General features: G+C 48.3%; 2 protein-coding genes across 2 annotated transcripts in view; one reads left to right on the forward strand and one right to left on the reverse strand.

Annotated features, from left to right (window-relative positions):
- Positions 1-16,988, reverse strand: part of COL4A2 (collagen type IV alpha 2 chain) — a 206,709-nt gene extending 189,721 nt beyond the window's left edge. Inside the window, exons 1-3 of the mRNA XM_033177281.1 lie at positions 16,622-16,988; positions 16,202-16,289; positions 16,026-16,080 (exon numbers count right to left, since the gene is read on the reverse strand). Coding sequence (XP_033033172.1) covers positions 16,026-16,080; positions 16,202-16,245 — 99 coding nt within the window. The 5' untranslated portion in view covers positions 16,246-16,289; positions 16,622-16,988. The remainder of the gene's footprint in view (positions 1-16,025; positions 16,081-16,201; positions 16,290-16,621) is intronic.
- The window catches only part of COL4A1 (collagen type IV alpha 1 chain), a 155,547-nt gene continuing 148,617 nt past the window's right edge, over positions 16,988-23,917 (forward strand). Inside the window, exon 1 of the mRNA XM_033177282.1 lies at positions 16,988-17,205. Coding sequence (XP_033033173.1) covers positions 17,122-17,205 — 84 coding nt within the window. The 5' untranslated portion in view covers positions 16,988-17,121. The remainder of the gene's footprint in view (positions 17,206-23,917) is intronic.

The raw sequence follows: 23,917 nt of genomic DNA on the forward strand, positions 1-23,917 counted from the left end.
CTTCCTCCAGTAGCCTCAATACCAAGAGCTCGGCAGGACAGGTCTCAAGAATGAGCGAGTCCAGTTATCACCCACGAGTGGGCATTGGTGGACAGTGACTACCACATTCAGGAACTGTGTGGTTTTGGCCACCAGACCACCTTTCACATTCTTACCCTTGACGTCCATGAAACTGAGTTACTGGGAGTGCAAGGAAGGCCACTGGCCAACCTCTGCCTGCCCTGAAGAAAAGCACAGCTCAGCTCATAGACTGCTCACTGGCCAAATGCCTGGCTTCTCTTTGGGTTGAAGCTCAAGAAAAAAAAAAAAGCATGCTATTAAATTGAAATAGTTTGGCACTCTGTCTTGCAGTTGAAGCATATTTTGCATTAGTTTGACTTTGCAGATAAGCCAGTGTCTGTCTACCCAATAATTTTTTCGACTGTAATTCAAATCAAGTGAAACCAATGAGAGAGGAACCTTCAGCTGACCCAAGGTGCACATTTTTGAGGGTCATGCCTTTTGCACTGAGCATAATGATTTGTGTTGTGATTCTGAACAAAAAGTCCCCAAACCACTTAGCTTCGGTCCTGGCCAGGAATCTCGCCTTTCCCTCTCTCTTTCCTCCCACCAGCTCTGTCTATTGTGTGGCTTAGACTCCAGCTGCTACAGCAGATGCCCAGCTGGGCACTGGGGGCAGTGTGCCCATGGCTTGGTCCTTGTCCTCAGGGAGCCACCTGGAGCCTGTGCTTAGATTTGGTGTGGAGGAGGAAGCCCCTTTCCTTGGGAATTTTCTGACTTCACCTTTGCCTGCCCTCGTTGTATGCAACACTGCAGGCAGCAGGTGGGGGAGGCTGGCACTAGGCATGCTGCATGCGCTCTCTGTCTAGAAGAGGAGCCCACAGGCTGGCTCCCAGCTTCCCAGACCCTCATTCTCTTCAGCTCCAGGTTTGACAGCTGCAGAGACATCATATTTAGCATGCGTAACTCAAAAAATATAAAAGCAAACAGCAAGATGGGTGTGCAGCATCCACAGGGGGGCCCCTCATCGTGACGCCCGACATCATCTCAGGCAAGGGGCTGCCCGCAGATGCGCTCCTCGTCCCAGGCATCAGGGCATCACCTGGTTAGAGCTTCCTGACCATAGAGGGCGCAACAGAAATTCCAGAATCACCAGTGGGCCTCTGATGTCCAGTCATAGGAATCTAAGGCAGTGGGGCAGCAACAGGCCCTTGAACTCCAGGGAATGTAGTTCCCAACCCCTGTGGTATGAACTTCACGTGGACTGACACGCCCCCCTCAATCAGCTGCAAGTTTCATAGAATCAACGGATCCATATCTTTGCCTACTTGCTCCTCCTAGACTGTGCAACAGTGCATTGGCTGGGTTGGTTACAACAGTTGGTGTTGGGGGTCATGCCAAAGCCTTCAAAATGTAAAAAGGAGATGGAAACGTGCCCTTTGTTCCTGCTCTGGGCATCCGCCCTCCCGCTCCAGCTGACCTGACTCGGGCGGCCTCAGTAGTCTTTGATCATGCTGCCAGCTGCCCTTGCAGGGAAACCTTAACTATCTTGGGGTCTCCGTGGAAGAGTTAAATAATACACTGATTTAATAAAATTACTCCAGCATCTACATGAAGGTCCCTGCACTGTGGGAGGATCTGGTGATGAATAAGCCAAGTTCTCAGCCCCCGGCAGCCTGAAGTGCAGCAGGGAAGGAGAAGGGCAGTGACCAGAGGTGGACACCGGCTCACTGTCTCCACTCTCCATCTTCTGACCCCAGTACCACAGGAAGAGGGGAGGCTGGTGACCATCAGTTTGGTGAAGCTGTAGGGAAGATCTAGACCTGCACCTGATCACAGCCTCCTCTCACAGCTCCTCCCAGGATTCTCCGTATGTCTTCTCCCCTTGTCTTGATGTGTCCATCCCCTATCCTCCTCCTGAGGAATCTCACGCAGCTCTGCGGCTTCAGTAACTGCTCTAGGAGAACTGCTCCAGGTCTGGTGCCTGTACTTGTATGGGCAACCCAGGACCTCACTCACTGGCTTCCCACCCAGACGCTCGGTTCCCTCCTGGACAGTTTCCCATGCCTGTCCCAGAGGAAACCAACTCAGCGCGGCCCAAGCCAACTTCCTTTGGAAGAGTGGTGAACGTTTACCAGAAAGCAAAATAAACGTCAAGAGGAGAGGCATGGGCAAGCCGCCTCCGAGAGACAAAGAGGCAGGTCATCCCCAGGCTCTCTTCCCCCCGCCCCTTCATCCGGACCTGGGCCTCGCATCGGCATTTCCGAAACCTCTTTGATTTGCAATTCCTGACATTAACCATTTGAAACCTGTCAACTAAAGGAACAAAACTGAGTTTAAAGATAAGAACTTTAAAAAGTATAGCAGTGTTACTGAGGCTTAAAAAGGAAGAAAGTTCTGCCGTGTGCTACCACGTGGATGCATCTTCAGGACTGATATGGTTTGGCTCTGTGTCCCCACCCAAATCTCACCTTGAATTGTAATAATCCCCACATGTCAAGGGTGGGGCCAGGTGGAATTAACTGAATTATGGGAATGGTTTCCCCCATACTGTTCTCATGATAGTGAGTTCTCCTGAGATCTGATGGTTTTATAAGCATCTGACATTTCCCCTACTGGTACATTCTCTCTCTGCCTGCTGCCATCCATGTAAGACGTGATTTGCTCCTCCTTGCTATCTGCCATGATTGTGGGGCTTCTCCAGCCACGTGGAAATGTAAGTTGATTAAACCTCTTTCTTTTGTAAATCACCCAGTCTTGGTTATGTCTTTATCAGCAGCATGAACATGGACTAATACAAGGACATTATACTAAATGAAATAAGACAGTCACAAAAGGAAAAATACTGCATGATTCCACTTCTATGAGGTCCCTAGAGCAGTCACACTCAAAGTGACAGAAAGTAGAATAGAGTAACAGAGGGTGGGGGAAGGATGGGATGGAGAGTTATTTAATGCACATGGAATTTCTGTTTAGGATGATGAGCAAGTTCTGGAGATAGACAGTGGTGATACTTGCACAATAATGTAGTATGCTTAATGCCACTGAACTGTCACTTAAACATGGGTCAAATGGTAAATTTTATGTTATGTATATTTTACCACAATTTAAAACAATGAAAAAGTATTAAAAATGGACATACTTGTAATATATATATATATATTGCAATATATATTTACACACATATACATACTCTGTGTGTGTGTGTGTATATATGTGTGTGTGTATATAATGTGACATTAATAAGATTATCTTCAGATGGTTAGTTTATAAACACTGTGTTTGTAAGGTAGGTGTTATATTGATAACGTGCCAAGATTTTATTTTTTATTACAGGAAAGTTACCTAGTTTTTAAACACATGAAATATTTAGAGAGAATAAAGATCTAAGGTAATCTTTTTACATGTGAAAGACTAAGAAAAGCCCATGAAACAGGACTTTTTTCTATGTTTATTCTTAGACACTCTAGTTAATTAAATCCAATGAGGAAGAAAAATCAACATGAAGGCAAAAATGTTGCCTGAATCAACAGTTGTAGCCTTTTGTTCTCTCTCACTGATGAGCTAGAAGTGTTGAAAGCGGAGATGTTTTTGAAAGATGCTATAAAAAGGAGAAAAAGGCAACTTTTAAAATGGATGAATTCTATCTATCTACGATCTTTCCTTTTAAATACATTTATTTTCTTTGATACGCTTCTCTGTTTTTATATAAAAAGAAGTATATGGCCTCAGAGTTAGACTTTGTTCAGAGGGAACTAAACTTTCCAGTTATTTGAAATATCTATCGGCGTCATCCCATTTCTTGTTCTAAAACTTCTAGGCAGGATTCAGTACTATTCTTAATTGCTTTTACTTCTTAAGTAAAGAATTCTTGGATTAAAAAAAAAATCAAGCACCAGCATGACTAATCTGACTTCCTTCCCCCTCCTGAGTGAAATAACTCATTTGTTTCTAGATCATTAAATTCCAATCAGGTGAGAAGCAGATAACAAATAACTCATGTTGGAGAGCAGAGAAATCGCCCAGAAATCACAGCACTGGGAGCCCAGGGGAGGTGCCAGTGGCACCCACGCGGCGGGGGGTCACCGTAGGGGGCCAATGACTGGGTCACCCAGTGCCCGGAGGTGACCTGGCAGTGCCACCCGCCAACCCCGCCTCGCCAGCTTATGTAACGGGTTAGGACTGTTTCTGGGTTGTGCGGCTGCACCTGGCAAAAGGAGAGCTCAGGATGTGAGAACCAGAACCTTCAGGTGGACAGAGACACATTCACAAAAGCCAAGGCGGACAGCTGAAAACTCACTGCGCCGTGTGCCTTAACTAGAAATGTGTTGACTTTTCCAACCTCTGGCGCCTTGAAGTGGGTAACCACAACACAACCTGATGTCTGCACATACCGGCAGGAAATCGACATATCACCAAAGATACACAATTTTGGCCTACCTGCTGTTAAGATTCCTTGTTTTACAACAGGAAGGAGGAGGCTGGACAATAAGAGCTGATGACTAAGACTAAGGAAATCCTGTCTGAGCTAAGACTGTCTTGGGAGGAGAAGGGAAGGGGGTGCTGAAATCTGGGGGGAACAGCTAGGAAAGGAAGGTGGATTTCAGACAGGAAAGGAGATCACCTCAGGTCCCTACTTGGTCTTGAATTGTAACTTGGATGCTTGTTACAATTAGGACAATTACCAAGTAAGGAAGAAAGGGAAGGAGGTAAGGTTCTTTCCTGAAATTTCCAGCGGGAATCTTCCTCAGGGAACCCACGCCTTGGCCTGACTCACCTGGGTGTTGGAGGGTATAGGCTAGTCTGGGAGGCCTTTCTATGCTAATCTGAGTAGTTGCCCTGCTAGGAAATGGTATGGAGGGAAATCTTTCTGCTCTCTCAAGAAGGAAACTCTCTCCTAAGATTCTGTTTTGCATTTTTATATCATGTTGCCAAACCAAAGCCTCTTGAGTTTTCTTGCTTCACTAAATTATACCTGTGTCTCATGGTTATTTGAACCAATTGTTCTTTGCTTATAAGTGTTTCCATTTGTTTTGGAAACAAGTTAGTTACACGTTGACAGAACTTTAATTAATATTAAAATGTTTCCTTTGGGTGACATTTCCTAACCTTAAGGAAAATGGAAATAACCGTCTCAAGGCATTAGGAAGGCACATCTCCACCAGTTCTCACTTAGCGACCACCTGCTCAGAGCCACCAAGACACCGTAGGGTCTCAGCACTCCAGGCACTAGAATCGTGAAGACCAGAACCTCCCCCTACAGGTCCCCCACACCCGCCAGTCCTGCTGGCCCGCTTCCTCCTGTCCCCGTACCATGGTTCCCAACAGTAACTCTAGTTAACTTGGACTTCACTCTCTGTTCAACTTCTCTAGGTAATGAGGATGAAGACCTAAAAAACAACAACCTAAAGCCAGGTAGACAAGAACTAGTGTTGATCAAGCACTGCAATGCTAAGATTACTAAACTCTCTACAGCCAATTTCTTCTTGCTCCTCCAAGCACATGCATAAGAACTATTTTAACCCCAGTTTTAGAAATGTAACTACAGTGTAAAGATTTGAATACTCACACCAACATCACCTGACCAGGCAGCAGCAAAAGCAGTTTCAAACCCAAGACCCCAGCTGGCTCTATTCCTGTGGGGCCCATGCTTGAGTCCTGACATTTCCTGTGAGCAGGGTGAGTTGGGGGGCTCTCACAGATGCTTGTTGATAAGTACAACTGCACATGAGATCAATCGTACTGAAAGTCTCATATAGAACAAATAAAGTGGCTCTCAAACAGTGAACGTCTGCAGGTTGCTGTCTTACCAGGAATAATCCCGGATGACATATTTAATGTAAAATTTGGTCAGATGGTTGGACAACCCTACACCATACATGTGCGCACACACACACGCACACACACTGATCAGACTTCACGGTTCCTAGCTTGTCCTTGCTCTGACCACACGTGAGTCTGTGGGAGGATGGATGTTCTAGATCTCGTGAGTGAATTATTCCTAGTAGCAATCAGACATGTTCATTTAATGAACGAATGTCACATACATGATCCCACTGTGACCCTGGGACATAGTTTTTACTACTCCTGTTTACAGATGAAGACAAGCATTCTCAGAAAGGAAAAGTGACTTTTCCCAGTTGCTGGGCTCAAGCACACAGGCTCCACCTCTTTTTAACAGACCACACCTGTCCTCCTGTTGGCCCATGGGGACGTTCCTGAAAAGCAGCAGCAGAAACACAAGGTAGCGAGAGAAGAGCCAGTGTAAGGAAGCTGACATTGGTCCAGGGAAAATGGAATCCCCCTGTCTCTCTGTAGTGTCCCCTGGGTTTCCTGCACGTCTAAGATAATTTTAGGAAGGTCTCTTTTGCCCACAGGACTTCAGTAAGTCTTTCTCTAAATTAGGACTAGCAGCATTTTCCAACAGCCAAACACAAAGCTGTTTGCCCCTCCTTTTCCCCTTTACACGGGGAAATGCTGCAGCATTTACCTTAGTGGCCTGGGGTTTTAAGCTAGACTCGGAGAGGGCCGCTTGGGGGTTTTGTCTGTAGGACTCTTGGTTCTACAGGTGAAATTGTCCCTTTGCCCATTCTCACGTATTTCTTGGTCATCCTTTAAGGGCCTCTCCTGAATGCAGTCATCTCAGCCTTCCATTTTCAGAGTTCATGAGGCTACTCAGTCACCCTCGTGCCTCTGTCCAGCCTCTCTGCAGAAGGAACCCTAAAGAAACAGGTCTGTTTGATGCTCCCCAGAGGCAGAAATAGTCTCTTTCTGCCTTGGCTGTCCCCACAAAGAAACCAGGAGCATCCTCTGGCTAAGTGTGTGTGTATGTGTGTGTGTGTCTGTGAGGATGTGTGTGTAGGCGAGTGTACATCTGTTTCTATGTGTGTGTGGGGGGTACAAGTGTGTATGTATGTATGTGCACGTGTGTCTCTGTGTGTACATGTGTACATCCATGTGTATGTGCATGTGTGTGTGCATCTGTGTGTCTGTGTGTGTGGGGTGCAAGTGTGTCTACATGTGCGTGTGTGTCTGTGTGTGTGTATGTGTGAGGATGTGTGTGTAGGCGAGTGTACATCTGTTTCTATGTGTGTGTGGGGGGTACAAGTGTGTCTCTATGTATGTATGTGCACGTGTGTCTCTGTGTGTGCAAGTGTACATCCATGTGTATGTGCATGTGTGTGTGTGCATCTGTGTGTCTGTGTGTGTGGGGTGCAAGTGTGTGTCTACATGTGCGTGTGTGTATGTGTGTGTGCATGTATGAGGATGTGTGTGTAGGCGAGTGTACATCTGTTTCTATGTGTGTAGGGGGTACAAGTGTGTTTCTATGTATGTGCACGTGTGTCTCTGTGTGTGCATGTGTACATCCATGTGTATGCATGTGTGTGTGCGCATCTGTGTGTCTGTGTGTGTGGGGTGCAAGTGTGTCTACATGTGCGTGTGTGTCTATGTGTGTGGGGGGTGTGCAAGTGTGTGTCTACATGTGCGTGTGTGTCTGTGTGTGTGGGGTGCAAGTGTGTCTACATGTGCGTGTGTGTCTATGTGTGTGTGGGGGGGTGTGCAAGTGTGTGTCTACATGTGCGTGTATGTCTGTGTGTGTGTGGGGGGTGTGCAAGTGTGTGCATCTGTGTGTCTATGTGCGTGTGTGTGTGCATCTGTGTGTCTGTGTGTGTGGGTTGTGTGTGTCTATATGTGCATGTGTGTCTATTGCATGTGGATGTGTGTGCATCTGGACGTGTGTGGGGTGTAAGCGTGTGTCTATATGTGCATGTGCGTCTACTGCATGTGGATGTTTGTGCATCTGGATGTGTGTGGGGTGTAAGTGTGTGTCTATATGTGCGTGTGTGTCTATGTGTGTGTGTGGGGGGTGTGCAAGTGTGTGCATCTGTGTGTCTATGTGCGTGTGTGTGTGCATCTGTGTGTCTGGACGTGTGTGGAGTGTAAGCGTGTGTCTATATGTGCATGTGCGTCTATTGCATGTGGATGTGTGTGCATCTGGACGTGTGTGGGGTGTAAGCGTGTCTATATGTGCATGTGTGTCTATGTGTGTGTGGGGGGTGTGCAAGTGTGTGCATCTGTGTGTCTGGACGTGTGTGGGGTGTAAGCGTGTGTCTATATGTGCATGTGTGTTTCTGTATGTGTGTGCTGGGTGCATGTGTGTCTATGTGCATGCATGTGTGTGTGTATATGGGTACAGGGTGCATACGTATGTGTGTGTTCTCTCTCTCTTTTATCTCTATCATCTCTGTATATTCCATGTAGATTGATAACATTTTCTGCATATAATATACATATCTATGTTTTACATATACAACAATTTATGTATTTTAGACGTGTATATATATTTGGTGGCTGGGGTTTATTCACCTACCCAGTGGTTAAAAGCAGAGTTTTAGAATCAGCAAGTTCTAGGTTTCACTCCCCACTTTGTTCCTACTGACCCTACCAGGTGCCTTCCGGCACATGCCTCAGTTTATCCATCTGTGAACCCTCCATGGCTTAGAGCAGTTTCCAGCCCCAGTGGCTCAGCAAACAAGTGTTGCTGTGTTTCTTCCCAGGGTGTTTTAGCTGCTCCAAGAGGTTCTGGAAGCATCTTCAGGGATGCTCTCTTAGGTTTGGTTCTGGTGATCCCACAAAGAATCTCCCAGGGGACCCCTTCCTTTCACCCAATCTGGAGCCAGTATCATTGGAAGGCGGGGAGGACAGACGGGGAAGGAGGGCTGGGCTAGTGGACCCAGTGCCATTGCGTCGCTGCGATACTCCTTCTTGACACCAGTTTGCAATGACTGCACCGCGGCTGCTAATCAGCATCTCCTTCTAATCAGCATCTCCTTCTAATCAGTATCTCCTTCTAATCAGCATTTCCTTCTAATCAGCATCTCCTTTATCTCATGGACAAACCACAGCTTCTGACGCAGTCCAGGCTGTGTGTTTGACCCTGTGCACGAACAGAAACCCTTTCCCGGATCTCACAGGGTCCCATTACTCCACAGTCAGGGATCCAAAAACACTCAACATGCGGAAAAATATTGTTACATAATATCTACCAGGTACCAGATAATCAGTCCATGAAATTCAAAAACACACATTCTTCTCTAATTCCCACATGGGAGATCACTGAACTGGGTAAAAGCAACAAAACAGGAATTCTATGGGTGGGGTTGAAACAATCCCCAGGAAAAAATGCAAATCTTTCAGACTGATCCACTATCCCTTTATCCCATATACAGCTAGTTTTATCCAGTGGGAGAAAGCAGATAATTTGGGGAAAAAACCCACAGTAAGAATAAATACATTTTAATCTCATCTTTTATTAATAGTTCCATGACTGTACTTCTCATCCAAAGGATTTGCTTGCATTGCTGCCAACTAACTGCATTTATTTATGTAACAAGTTCTGTTGACGGCCCACTGTATTTCAGGCCTCGGGCAGATAAAGGTACCCAGGAATCATTCCATGAGGGCCAATGCAAGATGTCCCGAACTTGGACTGTGGGAACAGCAATGTCAGCTAAGGAAGACATGTTTCTGGGAGAAAAAGTGGATGATGGCAGGGCGCGGTGGCTCATGCCTGTAATCCCAGCACTTTGGGAGGCTGAGGTGGGCGGATCACCTGAGGTTAGGAGTTCGAGACCAGCCTGGCCAACATGGTAAAACCCGTCTCTACTAAAAATACACAAATTAGCTGGGAATGGTGGCTTGTGCCTGTAATCCCAGCTACTTGGAAGGCTGAGGCAGGAGAATTGCTTGAACCCAGGAGGCAGAGGTTGCAGGGAGCCGAGATCACGCCACTGCACTCCAGCCTGGGTGATGGAGCGAAACTCTGTCTCAAAAACAAAAACAAACACAAACAAACAAACAAAAAGGTGGATGGTGGGTAAAGACAAATGTTTCAAGTCTATAGGAGTTACAATCATGACTTACAATCCTTGATCCTAAAGAATATAAAAATCCTATCCATGGAGAAGACGCTTTAGCTAGACCCTGAAATGGGCCTCAATTGCAAAGGACAGAGGCCCCAGCCATGTGCAAGTGTGTGATACCTGCTGCGGGTCACCTGGTAGAAAGGGACAGGCCATCCTTATCCCCCAGAGACTAAGGCCTGGAGTGCAGACAGGGTGTGCAGAGCAGAACTGGCAGGGGCCAGGCAGAGGTGGCTCCGCTCATGCTTCTCACTTCCAGTTATCAATGGCAGGGTGATGACAGGCAACCATGCAAGGCAACAGCCACTGGCCACTGGCCATCCTCATTCTGGGCCCCTTTCCCTTGGCCCCTAATTAACACAGAAGCTGTGGCCACTGAGAGGCTGGGACTCCAAATCCCACTGCCATGGCCTGCAGCAATGCAAAACTATGGCACATTTTTGTAAAAACTAAGAAATTAACATTGGTACAGAAATTAACATTATTACATTGAACTGCAGACTCCAGTAGAATCTCACCAGTTTTTCCACTAGTGTAGTTTTTCTGTCCCAGGACCTGCCCCAGGATATCACACTGCACTTAAAAGGAGCAGGTTTTACCAAAAAGCTTGTTGCTTCAAAAGCCAGCCTCATCCAAGGCAATAGAAGACACCGAAGCAGAGCACTCAGGAGGCAGCCAGGAGCTCAGGAGACATAGGAGGGGCTAGAACCCAGCACCTGGGTAGGAGCCTGCCGGGTGGACATGGGCTGCTCGCACTTCCTTTGAAATTCACTCTCTGACCACATCAACAGGACTGGAGACACCCATGAAGTCTCCCTAAAATTAGACACTGCCTTCTTCTTTCATGGGTAACCAAAATAAAAATTACAGCCCTCCAGAGTCACCAATGAACTCAAGAGCAGTGAGACACTTAGGCCGTCACCTGTCCTGAGAGGGACTCATTAACTGAAGGGAGTGGCCACCAAAGGGAAACATCAAGAGAGGACTATCCAGGAACTCTGTCCTTTCTCTCATCTCAACTGAGAAGTATCACATATTTACTGGATTCTAGAAGCTTCTCGACACCATGAAGATAAAAAGTCCCATGTGGCATATTGATTTCTAAGCGAGGTCCTGGTGCAGGCTGGATAAATCCTATTCTGGAGCGTATCTGGAAGGGCTTTCTATCCCCAGCATCACAGCGGAGACCTTAGCTCACCCTCACAGGTCTTAGCACACCTGCACAGCCCAGCCCTCACCGCTGACTCTCTAACTTACTCATGGTATCCTGATCACCTGAGAGATCCATACCACACAACATTCTCTTCCAGGCTCCAGAGCCAAAGCACGTGAAGTGTCTTGCCCTGAAGTCAGAACCTGGTTAGCAACAGGCTGGATTAGACTTTATGGCCTCTCAAGACTATCGTGTCATTCCTGGTCCCTGATTCACAAGCTGAATCAGCCAAGGCCAGGGGTTGCAGACACTGCCTCCCACCTTCAGCAGTGATCACACAAGCAGACACCAGCAGACACAAAGCAAGAGGCCAGTTTCAGAGCTTTCTCTAACCCTCTAATCAAAGACAAACATTCTTCTTCAGATAAAAAGAATGAGACATTCCCAAACCACTTTCTAGGTGGTGATCTCTTCATTATATTATCAATAGTGTTGAAAAGTTAAATCTCCATGGCACTTAGTTTTTCTCTTGATTTTCTCTATTATTTAAACTGCACACTCATTTTCTTTCCCTCTCCCCAGAAACACAATTAAACACAGTCCTTTGATTTTTATTATTCAGCAAAATCTTTTTTTCTATTCTAGAACCTTTTCCTTGATCTTTACCTCTCTCTCTCTGATTGTAAACATAGCCGCCTGGTCGTACAAAACCTGTTTCTTCTCCTGCGCTTTCCGGTTTGCCCTTGTTACCCATCTCTCGTTCTGGGATGCTGTTGACAAATCTCTGCTATTATTTATCGTGGCCAAGTCCTGCAAGCCACCCATGGAGGAAGACTTAGCCTCCAGAGAGCTGAGATACGCTTGTTTATCCACGGGCTGAGGAGGAACCCTGTGCTTTTCTCTTCTTCTCAGAGGGCCATCTTTTGAGCAATAGAGCTTCAGCTCCAGGAAATGTAGGAAAGAACTGTCCTTCCTGATCCTTACAGAAAGCTCTGGGTCTCACGCGGCACTGAACATCTCTTCCCTGTTCCAAAGTCTGCGGAAAGGCCTTGCCACCGCAGCTGCTGGCTTGGAGGGCAAGGAAGGGGGTGGCAGCCAACAGGAAGGTCAGGCGAATTTCCTGGGGCTGGAGCCCTGCGGATAGCCTGGAAACTAAGCTGCAGGCAGGGGCCCCGCACTGATACCTACGTGAACCCATGTCTTTGTGGCACCAGGTTCCGGGCAGAGGTCCTCAGGTGACCGCCCAGCCGGCTGCACATTTGATCCCTCAGGCTGCTGCCAGCCTCTGGAGATAGGTGACAATGCTCACAGCAGCTATAGTGAGTGCTTTTAAGCCTCCATGAAGGTTAGAACAGGCAGCCGAGGGGATATTCCTTAAACAGGCCCAGGGGATACCTCCTGGCACCCGGGCTGTGCCAGACCCTCCAAAGCACTTCACATGCACCCACACACCTCACAGCACTCCCATCTATGAGGTGGGTGGGATGATAACACCTCCGTTTTGGGGGAGAGAATGCAGAGGCTTGGTGAGTACCCACCCTAGGCGGCAGCCCCTCAGTTGCCCACTAAACTGAGAACTGCACCCCGTCACCTGCCTCAAGTCTGGGATGGGACCCCTGTGTCACATTGCCTTACACGAAGGCACTCTGTGCATCTTGGCACTGCATTCAAACAAGGGCACCTTTAGAAAAGGCACCTTGGACAGCAGAGAGTGTGCCCTGAGGTGCCCACACAAAGCACTTGGGTTCACACTGAGTGCAGAGCCCAGGCTGCCCATGGGATTTCAGCTTCCTTTCCTCCCTTTGGGAAAGGTCTTGCTTCTCTCCTTCACTCGGTGGCCCTGATCCTCAGAGTGGGAGAAGCAGAGGAGGAAGGAGGGGGAGAGCCTCCCTCCTAGGAATCAGTGCCAGCTGCACTTAGTCCAAGGTCAAGACCAAGGAGAAAGCACCCACACCCCAAGAGACTCAAAGACTGAAACTCAGGAGTGCCAAACTCCTGGCCACCTTTCAGGCCCTGGAAGCTCAGTGTGGAGGAAGAGGTCTGGGTTCTAATCTGTTTCATTCAGTTACAAAGACAGGAACCTTAGGCAAGGGCTGCAAACCCTTTGTGCCTTTTCTCTCCTGTAAAATGGGGGTAATAATAGTTACCTAGCTCATCAGTGTGCTTTCTTGTGAGGATTAGAAGCGTTAGTACAGAGAAATTGGCACACAGGAAGTACCCAGTAAGCAATCACCCAGGCTCTTCACTACCCATCCTAGCTGCTTCTGAAACAAAACTCTTTAAGAACAAAAGTCTTCCAGGACCGGGTGGCAGCCCTTTTTCCTGAACTGACCTACCCAGGAAAGAGTCCTTGCCATAATTAAGAAAAATCTTTAAGTTTTCTTAATTGATACAATACACTTGAAAATCGAAACATTATTTCATGAGAAACAGCCATTAAAGCCAGTGGTTCCCAAGAAGTGAGTAAGCTGAAGACCAGCCCCTTGTCGAACATAACAAACTACAAGTCTCTTAACAACACAGATTAGTAGGTTACTAGTAAAATGATTAAAAAGATTTATTTTTATTTGTTGAGTTAGAATCTAAATCCCAGGGAAATGAAGTGAATTGGCAAGTAATGTCAACTGCCTCTCAACCCAGTACTCTAGCTCAGTGGTTCCCAGATTCTGGTATCATGTGGGAAGGCGGAGTCCTGGACTCCACCCCGGAATGTCTGACCAGAAGGTCTGAGATGGGGACCTGACTTCTTAACAAGCCTTTCCAGCTGATTTATGTCTGGGGGTCTAAGGCACTTGCACTTTGAGAAGCTCTGCTGGGCGATCCATGTTCTTGGTCCCCTCCCAAGATCAAAGAGTCAAAGAGACTGAGGGTGAGCTTGCAGCATTGATGAAGTTTTGGGGAGAACAGAGGCATCCTACCTGCCTTAGGGTACTTGGCCTCTGTAAAAAGCTGTACTTCTTCAGAGTACGGAAACTGAGGCTCCGGATTTAAGAAATTAGGGCAGAGCTATGTTTAATATCTAGGGTTTTTTTTGGCTGCTATTTGTTTTTTTGTTTTGTTTTCTTCTGTTTTTAGACAGACTCTTGCTCTGTCTCCCAGACTGGAGTGCAGTGGGGCTATTCTGACTCACTGTAATCTCCGTCTCCTGGGTTCAAGGAATTCTTAAGCCTCAGCCTCCTGAGTAGCTGGAATTACAGGCATGCACCACCATGCCTGGCTAATTTTTTGTATTTTGGTAGATACAGGGTTTTACCTTGTTTCTTCCAGGGTGGTCTCAAACTCCTGAGCTCAGGGATTCCGCAGGCCTCAGCCTCCCAAAGTGCTAAGATTACAGGCGTGAGCTGCCACGCCCAGGCTAATACCTAGGTTTTCTGAAGACCTAGGTAGTTGCTGGTCTTTCCACCAATTTCAGGATGAGTTCACAAAAGAATTCCTGGGACTCCCACCACCCTTAGGCATGAACATATGGAAATTATAAAAGTGGCTCTAGCGGACAAAGGGATGCGGGTGTCAGTACAACCAAAGCACACACAGCCCGATTCGGTATTTTCTAGGGATGGCCCCCTTCTTTGAGTGTGTGTGCGTGCGCGTGCATGCACTGCTTCTGGTTCATAAATCTGAGACAAGTCTTACACGCAGTACAGACATGCGCATTAGAATTCACAGGGTCACTGGGCTAGTTCAAATATCTAGGTTCTGATCTTAAGTCGGGGCTGGGACGGAGAGACACAACTGAACTGGAAGAAAACTTTGGCCTGGAGCGCTCTGGTCAAAGTCTCCGAGTTCTCCTCTTACTTCCCAACCTGGGCTTTGAACCAGAGCCAACAGCAGCGGAAAAGTAAAGGCAGCAGCTCTTTCCCAAGTGGGAGTAGCTCCTCATCACTCACTGCCCTTAAAATCCTGGTTTGTTTTCCATTAGGGCAGAACGATGTAAAAACAACAGAATTCAAACGAAATCATGAACACCTTTCCCCTTTGTACCTGCGAGCTGCTCTGGCACAGTGCGCGCTGAGGAGGGTGGGGTCGTTTCCAGGGGGAATGTACCTGGGCCCTGGCTGCCACAGGCAGAGCTACTCCATAGGCCACAGTAAGGCGAGGAGGGGCAGCGACATCTCGAAAGCTCCCTACGCTTCCAGCTCCTGTCTAAACATTTGAGTACTGCACTAAATTCACCCACCAAACCTGTTCATTTTAGCCATGGTTACATAAAGCTCAGTAAAAGTGGCTCCTGCTCTTTAAACAAAACGTATAAAATGTACAAAGCCTCTTGCAGGGCAGTGGCCAACTGCACCCACGGTATCGGCAGGGCTGTGCATGGCCAGCGTGGGGGGGCAGCCTCCGCGAACAGGGTCCCAGAGTGGCGCCCGGAGCAGATCTGCCAGGGCCGGAACAGGACTTGGGAGAAAACGCGGCTTTTCTGCCATTGTTCCCTCGCAATGGTTCAATTCAAACAATACTAAGGTTGTCGTGTTCTCCTCCTCGCCCCGCCCCTTTACCCAGAGACTCCCATTTAAAAACAAAAAAACCCTCAGCCCGTGACAGAGCCTCCCCACCAGCTCCCGAGTTCCAGGAAAACTGTTTTCGCCCTAAGCCTGGCGTCTCACTGCCAAGTGACTGACATTCTTTCCTGGCCTCTATGGCTGCCGCTTTTCCCAAAGCAACGAAAACGGTGCCTCAGGCTACATTTTAAGTTCTCAGCTCCCTTGAAAGGGCCGATGCCTGCAAAGCACAGGATTGACGCGGGGAACCCACGGGAAGGAAAGGCGGATTCCGCACGATGAGGGAAGAGCAAGCTTTCTCAGAACCCGGGTGGGCAGGCTGGCGAACACCCACTCTCCCACACACACGCGGGAGCGCACGGACGAGCCGCCTTCTCCAAGGCCACTCAAACGTCCCAACCATTCTCGGGCGCGCAAGTCCAAGCGCGTGGAGCGGGAGCCAGGACTTACCGCCAAGACGCCCTGGGCAAGGAACCCCACGGTCACTGTCCCCAGCAGCAGCCACCTGCACGAGAAAGGGAGAAAGAGGCACGTGAACGTGCGGGCCCGGCTTGTCAGTCCCCAAGAGTTACAGGGAAGGGTCCATGCGCGGGGGACCCACGGGGACCAGGCAGAAAGTCGCTTACCGCCGTAGGGCAGGGCCGGCCACCGCGCGCTGGTCTCTCCCCATGCGGGCGGTTTGTCCACTCTGGGCCCCGGTCAGTCCCTCTTAGCCTAGAGGCGAGAGACAAAGCGAGTTTAGCGCAGGATGAGGGACGCAGCCCATCCTCACCGTTGGTATCCGTCCGCGAGACGCGGGGACGGCGCGGTGCGCCCCCCCCAGAATGCAGGGGTGACCAGAAGGCCGTCCCCCCACGACCCGGAAAGAAGGAGAGCCTCCTGTTAGCCCCTGTGGGTGCTGCCTGGCCGAGGAGCTCGGTCTCCGCTCCCCCACCCTCCCCCTTTCTACTCCCAAGCACGAGAGCGTGCAGCCCTAGCCTGCACAGGGCGCTCCAACCCGGTGCTCTCGGGCCAGGGTCTGGGCGCCGCTCGGGGGTCGCTCTCACCTCAGGGTCGGCTTCAGGGGCTGCTGCCCGCGCGCATTGGCCCTTCCAGAAGCACCCGCCGGCGGCACACCGGCAGGGCGGCCTGCCTTGCTGGACTCCCTCGGCGGCGGCCCCGGGAGCTCGGGCGGCCCCTCTCGGTCCGCGGCCTGGATCCGCGAGCGCGCGGGTTGGGACGCGGGAGCCTCTGAGTGCGGAGCGCGGAGCCCTGGTGTCCCGGCGCACAGCGGCCACACTCCCGAGCCGCGCGCTCCCGCCGCCTCTTACCCGCGCCGCAGGGTCCTCCCCTTTGAGGCGCCGCCCGCGCACCGCCGGGGGGAGGGGGCAGCGCCAACAAATTGGGGAGCTCGGCCCGCCGCGCTCAGGTCTCCGCTTGGAGCCGCCGCACCCGGGACGGTGCGCAGCGCTGGAAGTCCGGCCTTCCGAGAGCTAGCTGCCCGCCGCGGCCCCCGCACGCCCGGCAGCAGTCCCCCGCCGTCCCCCGCCGCCTCGGGCGCGCCACCATGGGGCCCCGGCTCAGCGTCTGGCTGCTGCTGCTGCCCGCCGCCCTTCTGCTCCACGAGGAGCACAGCCGGGCCGCTGCGAAGGTGAGTCCCCGGCCAGCTCCGCTCCCCGCGTCCCGCCCTGAGCCTGGGCGCCCCGAGAGGCCCCTTTGTCCGCGCCGGGAGCCGTCCGCCTGCCCCTTGGCGGTCGCGTGTGGCAGGGCCAGGTGCATTCTCTGGGCCGGTGCTCGCTGGGGGTCCCTGTAGGCTACGATCGCGCATTGGTGGACCGAGCCTCCTTTGTTATGGTATGGGTACTGGAGAGTTAGGGAACTCCTCCGGGGAAAGGAGGAGAAACAGCCCGCGGTGTGGCGGGGAGAGGGTGCCGGGGAGCCGGCGGGATTTGAACCCGCGTCGCGGTGATGCTCGGCGACTGGGCGCCTTCACCCGTCCCGGGTGCGCGAGGGAGTTGGGGGCGGGAGGGGCGGGAGCGCCCACCTCGCGCTGCTCAGAGACCCACATTGGGAGCTCCAAGCTCCTAGCGCCTGGGAGCAGCTTTGGGCGTATTTCTCCTTGTCTGGAGACCCTGGTGGCTGAGGCTGAAAAGCTCTGGGCCCTTTGCCTGGAAACAGCTGTATCTGAGCTTTCCCACGACTGCTGCCTAAGGCGCGCTCCAAGGCAGAAGTAGGGCTCTTCTGGACGCCCTGCTTGAAGAAGCCACCATCCTCAACTCGTTGCCTTCTATTAAGATATTTTTTAAAAAATTATAGCCACATTCATATTTGAGCATGAAACCAAAGTGAAACTCCATGTCATTGTTCCATGCACAAATTGTTTTTCTAGTTTTCATTTCCTCTGGTTATGTGCTTGCCCAGAAAGGATCTGGGAGATCGGTTTGCAGGAGTCGAGGCTTCCAGCCGTGGACAAGCCTGGACTGACCGTTGTTTCCTTTTTTCCTTCCCCTCCAAGAGAGTAAAGACTTCAGCTGTTGCTCAGTGTCACAGCCATGCAGTCCCACAGTCCGGAAGGTGTGGCTTCTGAATACATTTTGCAGTTTCTCCCTCAAATGCTTAAAAATGATTTTTGCTACTTACCAGATTTTCCATACTTATTATTTTACTGTTCTTAATCTTGTTCTTTGTTTTCCTCTTTAAAAAATTTTTTTCTTCTCTCCTGGAAGAATGATATTCACTAAATCCACCTAACTGTATAGAAATTGTTAACTGTTACATGCCAGAGAGAACTGGCGATATACATCTCCTAATTGAGAGCTTGTCTCCCTGGAGGCAACTTCTCCATTGGGGGCTTTTACGTTACATCAGCAATTAACTTGAAATTGTTCCTCCCAGCCCAGTCTCCCCAAACTTCATAGCCGGTTATTTAAACACCCTTTGGTAATGATGACAAAACTTTCCAGAGAGCAGGCTTGAGAGCACTTTATTTTGGTCTAGAAATATTGACCAAAAAAGATTGAACGCTTCCAAGGTTCGAGATGGTGAAGCCTGATGATGGTAAGGTAAATCAGAGAAAGTTCTTCATTGGGAAATAGGAGCCGTTTGCATTTCGATTTTCTGATGGATAATGTTAGCAAAGCAAAGCTAACTGTAAGAGCTGACTTTCCAAACATCCAGGACTGTAGAAAGAAAGAACCACTCAGTTACGCAAATCTTGTTCTCACCCGGTAAATCAAATGCATTAATATTGAGTTGGAGATAATTTTACTTCCCTTTAATCATTTCCTAAAACTCAATTACATTCCCGGCCACTAGCTTTGCTGTGTCCCTTGAGGTGCCATGGACTGATTGTAAGAAATGCAGCATGTGGGCACTTCTGATCACAGCTGACCTCACACATATTATTGTTACTCTGTATTTTCCCTGGTTAAATTAGAGAAAAGTGCTTGATGTGCAGATGACGTATGGGTATACAAGAAAATCACTTAAAACTGAATCTGCCTAATTTAAAAATTTGTCTCACTTTTCATGCCATCAATAACATTTTGGCTTACCTCCTTCCAAAATCAGCTGTTACGTGTACCATAACACTGAAATAGCTTCAACACTGATCCAAGCAAAACATAATTTAACAGTACATTTTGAATGATAAGATGCTGAGGATTTGATCAGATCCTAATTCAGAAGCCAGTGGAAGTGACTGTTGGCTTACCTCTCCTTTGCACTGTCTGAGTCACACTTTACTTGCATTTGTACATCCAGACATCACCTGCTGTGTGCCAGGCATGAATTGCACTTACTGTTTTTTCTTCATGAAAGGCTATTTAATTTTGTATTTGCTGTATCTGCTATGGTCATATTGTTTATGTACTCATGGGTGGATTTTCTAAACTATTAATTTCATCCCATGCTGAACCTACCACTCTACTCCCCGCTCCTCCCTTCCTCCACTTTTCTTTAGCAAGAAAGGAGGAATAGCTTGCAGGCTCCAGACAGACACGTGCCAGTAGTGTTCTGATGGCGAGCACCCTCTGCTCTTAGTCACACAGTTGCACTGGGTGGAATGAACCCTTCCTTCAGCAGCCTTCACACTCCCCTCTAGCTGGTTCTGTGTGATGCTTCTTAACAGATTATTTCTCAGGATTAGAAATGTGAACTTTCCCCTCAGTGGTGATGCTTGTCCAGTAATATTGTCATCTCCTGACCATTAGTCACCACCTCTGGGACTGAATGACCTAGAGTTCAAACTAAGTGAGATTTCATTTCCATATAAGTATGGACCATGTTCTACTGGAAATGTAGTTTAGATGAGAAGGCTGGTTTCTGAATCAGTCCCAACAAGAGCAGCATCGCCCAGGATCTCAGGAGTGATATTGGTGAAGATATTCCTTACGTCTGCAAGCTGTTTATTAATAGATGGAATTGGACTAGGGTGAAGGGATATAACTTTAAGACCAACCAGAAGACACAGTGTTCATGTGCTCTGGCTAGATTCACAGAATTACCAGTGCTATGCATTATTAATAGTTACATGTACACAGAATGAGTGTGCTTTAGGCACCAGAGGATCTTACATTTATACCTGCTTTAAAAAGCAGAAGATTTGGGGTTACTCATCGAACTCTATACCTCAGTTTCCCTGACAGATCTGTCCCGTCCTCACACGGACCCATTTGTGCCTTCCTTCATTCCACACATGCATCTGGAACACCTCCTTCCTGCTGTGACCTTGCCAGGTGCTGGCCGTGCGGCAGGGACTCACCCCCACTCTCTGTCCGCAGGAAGGTCTAGTGAGAAATATTGGAAAAGAAACAGACAAATCTAACTCAGGCTGGTAAATGTCACAATCAAGGGAATTGAAGGGCTATAGGAACACCGAATCCAGCTTTGAGGAACTCAGAGGAAACTTCTGGGAGGGCCTTCTGCCTCTGAGACATGAGAGAGAAATGGGAACTATACACCGGCATGTCATGTCCCTGTGCGCTGTGATGGTGTACTCTCCACAGAAAGCATGGCCATTCTGCCTGTCCACTCTCAAGTCTAAGGGTCTTTGTGCTGAAAGATGACCTTCAAGTTTGCTCCTTTGAGATACCAAGATGTCATTGTTTCTATGATTAACAATCTTGGTGGCTGAACTTTGCTCTCAGAGGGGTGGAAAGAATTGGAAGGGTAGGGTTTAGGAGACCAGTGATAAAAAAGAGCTCCTAGCTCCAACTGAGGCCCCAGTATGTGGTCCTGTCCCTTTTCTCGGAGGTGGCAGGTAGGCAGGCAGGGGATGTTTGGAAAGTTGCGGCATGGATGACTGATTCTAGTCAGGAGTGCCTTTAGGAACTGACCCAGAAAACCTACCCTTACTTGGGCCAGGCCATGAGGGAATTCACAAAACCCTACATTATTCATTAACAAGACTGTTGGCAAATTTCTGAGAACTGGTAAGGATAGTCATAACAAGTTCAGTTATTTAGTTAAGAGCTGGTGAAGATTTTGCAGACAAATGGAACCCACCAGTGATGATCTAAGACAAACCTTTGTAGACAGTGGAAGAACATTAAGAAGTGAATAAACGACAACAGTGGTTTTGATGAATTCTATGATGTTTGTTATAATAATTGTTCCCCAAATTGAAGAAGGATTGACCTCTTTAAAATGTCTCACAAGGAGGTTTGGTATTTTGAGTTCTTGAGCTAGTATCAGCTCAAGCAACAATAGAATATCTAAAATAATGTTAGAGCATTGTTCTTCCTGCTATTATTAAACAACCACGAAGAAATGTCAACTATAGAACAATACAAAAGACATATTCCTACCATTCTTATGCGTACAATGAAAAGGGATATAAACCAGAACATGTTTTAATGGTGAGTTTCTTCTGAGGCTTTTGACACTGTAGGAATGACTTTGGGGTGAAGACTTTGATAGTATGGTACACAGTGAGCTGGTTCCAGCCTCGTTTCCCTCCATTGTTCTCCTCGTCCTAACTCTGGGACGTGGGTCCCTCCTAGTGCTCTTTCCGTGTCTCTGCTTCTGCCTTCTTCCTCTTCCCATGCCTCTCAGTGTGGGTGAGCTGTAGGGGCAGCCCTGCGTGCTTCTCTTTGTTCTTTGCACTCTCTGACTTCCACCGGCGATCTGCTCCATGGTGCACCATTACTCCCTGAAGGGGGCTCCAGACCTCCTTCTTGAACTCCAGTTCAATGTCTTCACATTTCCATGCGACACCTTCCCTTGGCTGTCTTGCTTTGATCTCAAACCGAGCAAATATGTTCGGGACTGAACTCATCTTTCACCCAGACTGACCACCCTTCCTAACTCTGCCATTTTGGTCCTGGTGTGCCCCCTGATGTTTCTGGATACAGAGCCCAGAGACTATGAGGCTTTAGCCTTTCCTCTTTACCTTCCGTGTCTGCTCAGTCACAGAGTCTCCCACTTCTTCTTTCTGGATGCTTCCCAGAGGCACCCGTAGCTTTCCCTTCCCATGGCTGGGACTCCCTTCCCATGGCTGGGACTCCCTTCCCATGGCTGGGACTCCTTTCCAGCTCTCTTTGCCTTGTGCCAGAATCACCACTGAACCCTCTTGGCCCTACCCCTCCTCCCAGCTCTCCCGCTCTCCAGCCCATCCCTCAGGCTGTGAGAGGCTAATTGCCTTCAGTTCCCTCAGTTATGGCCATAGACTTGCTGGTTCAGTATCTGCCGATGGCCACCTACTGTCTCACTGGGACTGTACCTCTTTTGGGCTTGGCTGTGCGTTCCCTTTGTGGTTCGGATCTGTCAAATTTTTCTGGCCTCATTCCTTGCTACTCCTCGACATACGGCTTTGGTAACTGTAAGGAAGGACTCATCTCTGCGTTCCACAGAAGCTGTTTCATCTTCTCCTGCTCCCCGGCCTACAGTGTCCTCTTGTCTTCCCTCGGCTTGCATGCATTCCACTGAAGCTCCTAAAACAGTGCAGCCTGCCCCTTTTCCATGCAGTCCCCTCTCGAGTCAGACAGAGTGGTAATGTGAAATACTGTTGACTATCTGGATTTTAAAAAATCTGGCCTAAATTGCAATTCTTGCTCTGCCATTCAGTAGCAGTGTAATCTCTTTGAGCTTGGAGTCTCTGATACATACAGTGAGGGTAATTGCCATGTCTAGGGAGAGCATGCGCACATGAAGTAAGAACTCGAGAAATGCTGGTTGTGGTTGCTGCCACATGGCTTGGAGTTACATTGTCATTTGTGTCTTGGTTCCAACACTTGCCAGGACATATCTTCTTTTTAAAGCACCCCACCGTGTTTGGGAGCGTGCCCAACACAGAGGAGAAAATCGGGAATTAATTACTTGTGATTGGTTCAATTTTCTAGCTGCCATTCTCTTGGGAGTCCCCCCTCCAACCCCAGGAGTGTCCTAGAGGGAGTGCCTGCTGGCTTACACTGTCCCCCACTGTGGTATTATTAGTGAACACAAAGATGAATCTGGGCAAACGAGGGTGTTTCCCCTTAATTTGGAATTTGGCGTAGATATTCCACCACAGACTAAACATGACTTGGAAATATGTACGCTGCTGAACACTTTATGTAAATAGTTTATTCCGTGGTTTAGTAATATTCTCTGTGGAAGCTTTGCTGGATTTGGTTTTTAATCTGCATACTATAAAAACATTTTATTTTATCTGAGTTTTAAAGCTCACTTTATCTTTAAGGTACAAGACAAATGCCAAGTGTCCAAATCAGTTATTAAAGCAATCTTTTCCAGGCCACTTGGGCTTTTGTGTATCTGTTGTTGCACCTCTTACCTGATAAAGGAGGACTATTCAACCTCCTCATCTTCCTTTGCTCTTGGAATCAGTACATTGTTCATTTGTAAAATTATCATTGTTTAGTAATACATGTACATACATATCTTAGTGTACCATGGCCACTTATTTTAGCAAGGACCACAGCCAGAGATACTGGCTGTGAGCTGGAAGCATCCAGTTTGATGTCAGTTGCTCTATTTTCATTTCACTAAATACACCAACAATTGGGGAAGCCATTTGTATATTCACTCATAGAGAGTGCAGCTAACTTAAATAAACATTGCCCAATTCAGCAGAAGATCTGGAGGCACAGTATTCCTGTATTGGACACAATTAAAATTGTTTAAAGATTTTATTAAGTTTCTGCTTTAGAAAACAAGGATATTCCTTTGTGAAGAACAAAACCCAGTGTGTTCTAGCTGTAATTCAATGTTTCGAAAGCTATTTCCACAAACTTTTCCCAGCAGCCACACTCATCCCCAGAGATGATCCACATTCAGAAAGAAATGACAGATGATGCACGTTCAGGGAAGAATACTATGTGTCTTCACTGCAGAAAGATAAACCTTACCTAGCACTCACATTCAGC

Source organism: Trachypithecus francoisi, unplaced genomic scaffold (genome assembly GCF_009764315.1).
Source record: "Trachypithecus francoisi isolate TF-2019V2 unplaced genomic scaffold, Tfra_2.0 Lachesis_group18, whole genome shotgun sequence".
In the NCBI taxonomy this organism is placed as follows: Eukaryota; Metazoa; Chordata; class Mammalia; order Primates; family Cercopithecidae; genus Trachypithecus; species Trachypithecus francoisi.